The sequence below is a fragment of the Salarias fasciatus genome, chromosome 6 (genome assembly GCF_902148845.1).
Source record: "Salarias fasciatus chromosome 6, fSalaFa1.1, whole genome shotgun sequence".
Taxonomy (NCBI): domain Eukaryota; kingdom Metazoa; phylum Chordata; class Actinopteri; order Blenniiformes; family Blenniidae; genus Salarias; species Salarias fasciatus.
Genome location: NC_043750.1, coordinates 20,713,492 through 20,721,055, shown reverse-complemented (window position 1 = coordinate 20,721,055; position 7,564 = coordinate 20,713,492). Strand labels below are relative to the sequence as shown.

Here is a 7,564-nt window from a genome sequence, read left to right as displayed (position 1 = left end):
TACTTCCTCCACTTTCTGACACACATCAGAAAATAACATGTCAATGCAAATCCATCAGTTTTGGCCCTAACAAGTTAATATCTGACCACGCAACAACAAGCAAACTAGTTGTCATTTCACCAAACTCATGTTGACCTGATGAAGCGCTCCTCAGGCGATCTGAATTTCCTCCTGACTGGAACATCAAAGACACAATAAAAATCAATCACCATAACCTGTATTCAGTGTCGGCTTACCTTCAGACGGCACCGCCAAGTTTGCGGTTCATCTCAGCTGTTTTGTTGCAGCTACTTGTCATAAAATATCAATTTCTTGAAGAAAAAAGGAACATCTTAGTTGTAGAGCATCTTCCTCCGACTAACAACAATTCCACAGCTCTTGCAGATAGTTACTTTTTAGTTAAGGTAACTGGCATAGAAAAAGCAATTAACTCCAATCGGTAACTTTAAACCAGAGAAGCAAGGCAGGAGGAGAGAAAAACACAAAATGTTAACATTTTATTTACAAAGTTGTTGTTTTTTTTTTTTGTCATACAGAAAGTAAAAATGTAGCTACAACCTTGATTTGTGCAACAGGCGGCCACACTAAAAACCATGGCTCGCTGGTTGCACAGCTGCTATAGCAATAATTTTATTGGGAAAAAATAAGGAACAGAAAAAAAAAAAGACAAAAAAAAAGGAGAAATAATAAACCCAACAACAGAAAATAATTCATCCAACAAAATATTCAAAGCACAGACCCAAAACTAGATACCAGTCCCAAAGTCCTCACACGGGAGTACATAAAGAGGGATCGACAGTGAAATTGTGGAATGCTGAGTGGTGGGCTGCCTGAGAACCTCGGGGGCCGTGGGGGTGAGGTGGAGGGTGTTGGGTGGCTCTCAGTTCCATCTGTGTTGGTGGTGGCGGTGGAAAAAAAATTAAGAAGGGTTTGAGGGAGGGGGGCAGCTCCGCTCGGCCCACCCATCGGTACAGTCTCGCCCCGTAAAAAGAGCTCAGAGCTGGGGAGGGTAGACGTGGGTTACAAAGGCGGTGTGAGTCGTAGGAGGGCGGACGTTCGGGTTTGTGAGGGGAGTGGGGGGGGGGTAACTCGGTAGGCTCTTTTTTTCTTCAGGTTAGCTCTTAATCGTCGTCCTCGTCATCCTCGTCTTCGTCTTCATCCTCCGGATCTCGCTTTCTCTTCTCGCCTTTGCCGGCTTCTGCTTCTGAAGGGAGTGAAGAGACATCGGCGATCACACGACGGACACTTCACTGCTCCATCAGTCAAACAAACAACATCCAAGATCAGTCCGAAACTGAAATGTCCTGTGTGTGATCTGCCCGAGTGTGGTAAGAAGCACAATGTCATCTCATTCCTCCTTTCACATTTTAAAGTTGTTTCTTTCTCTTTTTTGCATTAAAAAATGGTATAGGAGCAGCTTAATGTCAAATTTAACAAAATAAGCAAACACATTTCCAGAATTAATGTCAAATGTCTGTGCTCTGAGTCTAGTTGTCATCAGAAAGGATCATGTGTTGGTTCTCCTGACCCACAGCAGTGTTTTAGATCTTGCTCTACTCTGTGTCTGTTTGAATTCCTCAGTTTTTTTGAAGCTTAAGAAACAACCCCAGGCAGATTTTTAGGCATCCAGTCTATTTATCCTTGCTTCAACCAAATAACTTTTCACATCTTGTGCCGTGTTCCGGGTATTTAGAAAATTCTAGCAAACTACTGTTCCTGAACGCCTCATGTGAGGCCCCACAGAGGAAACAAGTTAAAACTGTAGTTCTGCTAAATATCAATTCAAATAGCACCATAATATTGAGGAGTTTTCATTACGTTACGCACATTTGTATTCATCTATGAGATTCTGGATTTTTTGTTTTTCAGCATCACAGATTCAATATTGATGTGAAAGTTTGCACTTGGGAGAATATCTAGAAGCCTTCTGAAAGCTCTGCTGGTTTCAGTAGTTTTGATCCGCCTATTGTTTGTATAAATGAGGTCGGAGTGGTATTGTGGTATTGTGGTGTCAATGTGGTGTCGTTTTGTCAACCTCAAAGGCAGCAACAAAGACAAAAGTGGGATAAAACACTGTCTTTATAAACAGGTGAACTGCAAAATCAGCTCACACACACTTCTATCACACCTCCGCTGATGTTGTCTGCCTCATAGTGAAATCACACGACTTTGTTACTTTCATTTTCAAGAAAGTAGAGTGAGGTCCCAAGCAGGAGGATGAGGTTTTGCACATCGACCTCTGAAAGCTAAATTGGATTTTTTTTTTGGTCACAATATCCTTTAATTGCTTTATCAAATCAACAAATGTCTGAAAAGTTAATGTCATTGTCTTTTTTCTGAGTGAAACACTTTTTATTCGGTCCTCAAGATGACAAAAAGTTCATCTCGCCCCTAAAGCGAGTCTTGGCCTTGTGCAGAGGCAGCTGTGAGATAAGAGGCTGCGAGCATGTGACTGACTGCTGTAGTGCTATCCTGTGTGAAAATAACACTTTGAGGTGCCTTCTGTTTAAGTACATTATAATAGCACCACATGTAATTAAGAAGCACTATGAGGAGACACGTACCATCTTCATCTTCGTCTTCATCGTCATCTTCTTCATCTACTTCTCCATCCTGACCAAAGTCTTCCTCCTTTCAAAAGCATGTTTGCGCGTTACCGAAAAGAAACATGAAACACACGACCGCTACAGTCCAATGAGCCAGTTTCACGTTTCACGTACCTCGTCTTCACCGCTGACTTCTTCATCATCCTCTTCTCCTTCTACCTCTTCTTCATCTTCCTCCTCATCCTCCTCCTCATCGAAGTCCTCCTCCTCTCCCTCCTCATCCTCCTCCTCCTCTCCTTCTGCAATGCAAAGCAGTCGGTCAAGGACGGAGCGGAGGTACGCACAGACAACGCTTTCACATTTTCACTTTCCGGAAAGTGATCAATGGTTTCAGTCTGAGGTACAAAGCTGTAAATAATCTACTGTTATGACATGAAGACACATGCCAGTTATAAATGGTACAGTGTAAACAAGTGAAGAGCTTTTACTGGCTGTGAACAAGAACTCGGCAGCATGGCTCAGAGATATAAGTTGAGATTTGCTGCACAGATGAACAAGATCGCTTATTTTCATGTCATCATTTATTGATGAGAGTGAAACCGCAAAACTCCCCAAAGCGATCCTTGAAGAGTGTAAGCTCAAACGAGTTCAAACATGCTGCAACTGTGAGATAAGAATGAAATGTTATTTAAGTAAGACTCCTCTCGCTCCGTTTGACAGCCAGCGTGCTCGCATGAACCCGAACCACCCGCAGCGATCGCTGCTGGCCCATACCTTCGTCTTCGTCGTCGTCGACGCCGTCCCCGTCCACCTCCCCGTCTGAGTCGGACGCTTCCCTGTCCTCCATGTCGTAGCCATCCAAGTAGGTGAGCTGGGGCAGCAGCTTGAACACGCTCTCTCTGTAGTCGTTGAGGTTTGTCACTTCACAGTTAAACAGGTCCAAACTCTTCAGGTTGTCCAGTTTTTTCTGATGGTGGAAAGAGTGAAAAGCAGAGATCACATCCTGCTGCTGGACTGCCACGACGCATACAGTTTACTGTGATGATAAAACCTGCAACCATCTGTAGCCACGGAAACAAAAACTGTGATTTTGAAGATGTGAAATCAATCACTGCACTTTTGGGGGGGGTTATAAGCAGAAAAGGACACATACCAATGGTTCCAATGTGCTGATGTCTTTCAATTTGTTGCCACTCAGGTTTAAATGTGTGAGGTTGGGAAGTTTTTCTGCTAAAACATCAAGGCCGCCACTGATTCTGTTGTCGCTCAACTCCAGCTGAAAAAGAAGCAGGCAAAGACATTTTTATTCCAGATGATATGGTCACTTTTGTGCCTTTATGTATTAAATAAAATATAAATGTGAAACATCACTCGTACCTTTTTCAGTTTTCCTAGTTTAGGCAGATTGGAGACTGTGATTAAGCCGACATTTATCAAACTGAGGAACTCCAGGTTGACAAACTCAGCTGTGAGGCCTTCCATTTTTCCTTCAACTGACCGGCAATTGTCGAGGACGAGTTCTCGTACCTGAAATGCAGAACAATATAACATAATGCAAAACAAAGAAAAACAAAACTGATTTATCCAGGTATTAATAAAGATAAAAAGTTGATAACCTCTTTTTGTAGCACTTGCAGTCACTTTTATTTTAATAAATTATTTTTTTTAGGTACAAACCATAAAGAATGGCTTATTTGAATTGGTCATTTGAAGAAGATGTGAAAAAATGTATTGCCTTTATGTGACTATAAAGCACAGGTCAAACCTAGTGGACATCGTATCTATAATATATTTTTTATTATATGAAGAGTCTTAAGTTTAATAATGTATTATATGGTGAATATTATTTTGTATTTGTTACATTTTTAATTATTTGGGTACATATGTTTTTGCCAGATGGAAATGTATTAATGAGTGAATTGCCCAATCTTATCGCTACACTTTTATATGACGACAGAATAGTGAATAATAGTACATATTTCAAGTACTTTTGTGAAATCACATGGTAAACCAATCTTCCAAAACCCTAAACATGTCAATTTGTGAGTCCCTCAATGCTATGATTTAATTGAGGTAAAGCAAGTAAATATCAACTTTTTTTAAAAACAACCTATAATGCTATACTGTAACTACATACTATTAATGAAACACTTAAATGCAATCGAAAATAAAGGAAAGTGTTAAATACTACACATTTTAAAATATTGTTTAATTATATTAAAAAAAAATCCCTGTCTCTAAACACCTTGATTAAACATGCTTTAATATGAATACTGTACAAAGTGATTAAATGTATTTTTTTGATGCCTAAAGATATAAAAACAACTGTGAAGGCGGAGTTACTCGGACTCATTTAAAGCGAACACTGGTTGCGCAATTCATTGTTGGACAAGAAAAAAAAAAGGTTGCTAAAAAAAAAGTTGTTGTGAAGCGTCAAAGATCAGAGTTTCCTTTATTAAAAACCCCCGAAACGGGTCCTGGTCCCGGTCTGAAAACACTCCGCATGTGCTCCATTCATCCGGCTGCTCTGTTGATTTGTTTGAGACGAAGAAGCGCCGCGCCGCTTCCCCACGGCCCGCTGATGCAGTCACTAATGACAAATGCAATGATTTTGTGTGCTAGCTCGCTACAGGCTAGCCATTGCCCCTTTTAAACGCTGCCGTGCGGCAGAGGAGCAGCTGGAGGAGCAGCTCGGGCTCCGTGTCCGCCCGCCATTAGCCAACAGCTGCGGAAAGGAGTGCCAATACACCCTTAGTAAAGACTTTTTTTTCTCTCGTTAAACCAGCTCTCGGGCCGAGTGGAATATTTCCTCGTCGTCGAGCAATATTGCCAGTTTGTTAACCTCGCTTTCGGGTCGAAGTGGCGAAGGAAATGTATTGAGAACGGAAATTTAGTAAAAACAAAGATGGAGACAGTTCCTTTCTCCCCGGGCTTCAAAGACGACAGAATGACAACATGGCGATTCCTGAGATACAGTAATGCCGTCCTCTGAACGCTTCAATGGCGGAAAGAAGTGGTGCTTACGGCGAGCGATTATCACCGCGCACACATTAATTCAAACTGTTTTTCGATGTTAAATGTTTTATTTGGTGCATGAGTTGGGGGAGGTCGACGCCGAGTCGTGGAGTTTTCGGCTGCCCACGCACGAAGCGCGGCGCGCCGGCTCTGCGCGTCACCCGAGCCGGCTGGCTCGGTGAGCGGAGCCGCCGGCGGTGGCAGCGGAGCCGTCGTTTCATTTCAGGCTCGGAGATTGACTTAAATGTACGCAGAAAACGCGTGTGTTTGACGGGTTTGAGTTTCACAATCCGCTACATTCAGCGGTCTTTGATCGGCGCAGAGAATAGTAATATGGCGGGAAGCAAACACCGAGTTAGCCGGCTGCTGGCTGAATGGTGACTGAGCTCCGCCAGGCTGCACTCTACACGCATGCAATATTTACACCGTGCAACTATACGAAATTGAAAAGGTTGCTGTTGTGCATCCGTGCGGGGCGTTTTGAGGGGAATTAAGTGCTATAGCCTCCCCCTTTGAACCTCAACACATTGCAGCGGCTTTTTAAAAGCGGCTTTTTAAAAGACGTGCCCTGGAGTGCTCGTTTCTGCGCCCCGGTTCGTCCCGCTCGGGTCACACTACCGGGGACTTTAACGGGAAAGTGCTGGAGCCACCGATCACTGTGAACCCACTGTTTTTTTTGTTGTCGCTGCTGAATCTGCCCATTTGATGCTAACATTGCTGTACAGAAATGTGAGGACACGGCGCTGCGTGGTCGGCGACGGCCGGTTTCTCCCTACACACAACTCGAAAACCAGCACCGGAGTTGCGCACCCGTTATAACGATTTAATACGAAAAAGCCCCTCGTTTTTGGGGGGAGTTATGCTAGCAAAGGCAAAACATGGCTTCCAAGGTCTGTATAAAACACACTGCTCTGTGAATGCCAAACGAGGCGCAGGAGGCAGCTTTGCTCGCATATCTGCGTAAAAAGAAGTTTTACTAATTGTGCCACCGGGCTGGAGTCGACCCGGATCGTGTGTGCACCGATGACCGGGGGGAGGCTGCGAAACGGTTAAAGCACCGCAATAATGCCAGCAAGCTGGGGGGGAAATCGCCGTTTCAAAGTAACGATTGAATATAGCGTTTTTCTTTCTGCCCTCGCTGCCGCTGCACGCCCAATCCAGACCAGTATAACGGGATTAAGCTTGTTGTGCGAGCGCTTTTCCGCCCTGTTATAAAGGAGAAACACCATCCAGAGCCCATGTGGTCACCATTACGTTAGCCACACAGGTCACTCGCAAAGCAAAAAAGTAGCAAGCTAGCTAGCAGGGCTAGCCAGAAAACTAAGGGTTGGTTTTAAAAAGCACGACTCACATCAGACGGTGTCCTGTTTCTTAGCTCCAAGTGGATCCTCTTCTTCATGTCCATCGCGCCCTATGAAAGTGAAACTTTTCTCTCTGGGGTTTTGCTGGGATCTGAATCCAAAGGCAGAGATGCCCTAATGGAGGGAGAATATAGGACTGTATAATGAACTGAGCCAAACGCTAAGTTAGTCGGAGAGAGGGGAAACCATGGAGGGAAACGGGACTGAAACAAAATATATGCTCAACAGCGCCATCTGCGTCCAGAAACGCCCATGGCCGCTGAAAAAGGCATTGCAGTCACAAAACATGACGCTGCTCCGAAACAGTGCCATGGTGCAATTTATTTCTCAAAGGGAAATTACTCCACTGTGTTTTGTGAACACCAAGTGTCTTTTTTTTTTATTATCTTCTCGATTCACCGAGAGCAGAAATGCTTCGTACGTCAACAGTTCACGTAAAAAAAAAAACATCCAACCAGTTCGACGTACATAAAGTAGGTCATATGGTGAAGTTTGTTTATGCCAGATTGAATAAAGTTTAACAGAAAGTCAGCATGCACTCCGACACATCCACTGCCTCATATTCACTCTGTGACTTATTTTTAACAACATGTGGCTGTTTTTAAGTATTAAACCTGTTGCCTGCTGAACAAATGACTTGTA

At 43.5% G+C, this 7,564-nt stretch overlaps 1 protein-coding gene across 3 annotated transcripts; it reads right to left on the bottom strand.

Annotated features, from left to right (window-relative positions):
* Positions 1-483: 483 nt before the first annotated feature.
* On the bottom strand, positions 484-7,160 carry anp32b (acidic (leucine-rich) nuclear phosphoprotein 32 family, member B). 3 transcript variants are annotated; one of them, XM_030094054.1, is made up of 7 exons: positions 6,913-7,160; positions 3,924-4,073; positions 3,700-3,822; positions 3,321-3,513; positions 2,721-2,845; positions 2,565-2,631; positions 484-1,201 (listed from the first exon to the last, which is right to left on the bottom strand). In XM_030094054.1, exons 1-7 carry the CDS (start codon positions 6,964-6,966, stop codon positions 1,122-1,124), a joined length of 792 nt encoding a protein of 263 aa, XP_029949914.1. In that variant the 5' UTR covers positions 6,967-7,160; the 3' UTR covers positions 484-1,121. The 3 variants fall into 3 exon arrangements, with proteins under 3 accessions (XP_029949914.1, XP_029949913.1, XP_029949915.1); XM_030094053.1 differs by having other exon boundaries at positions 484-1,204; positions 6,913-7,157; XM_030094055.1 differs by lacking the exons at positions 2,565-2,631; positions 2,721-2,845 and having other exon boundaries at positions 6,913-7,157.
* Positions 7,161-7,564: the final 404 nt, after the last annotated feature.

Bases quoted from the DNA above. Each gene is read 5' to 3' on its own strand.
- anp32b (XM_030094053.1), bottom strand. From the start codon at position 6,966: ATGGACATGAAGAAGAGGATCCACTTGGAGCTAAGAAACAGGACACCG. The intron at 4,074-6,912 runs GTGAGTCGTGCT...TCTGCATTTCAG, and splicing joins GAAACAGGACACCGTCTGAT to GTACGAGAACTCGTCCTCGA. The intron at 3,823-3,923 runs GTACGAGTGATG...CTTCTTTTTCAG, and splicing joins AACTAGGAAAACTGAAAAAG to CTGGAGTTGAGCGACAACAG.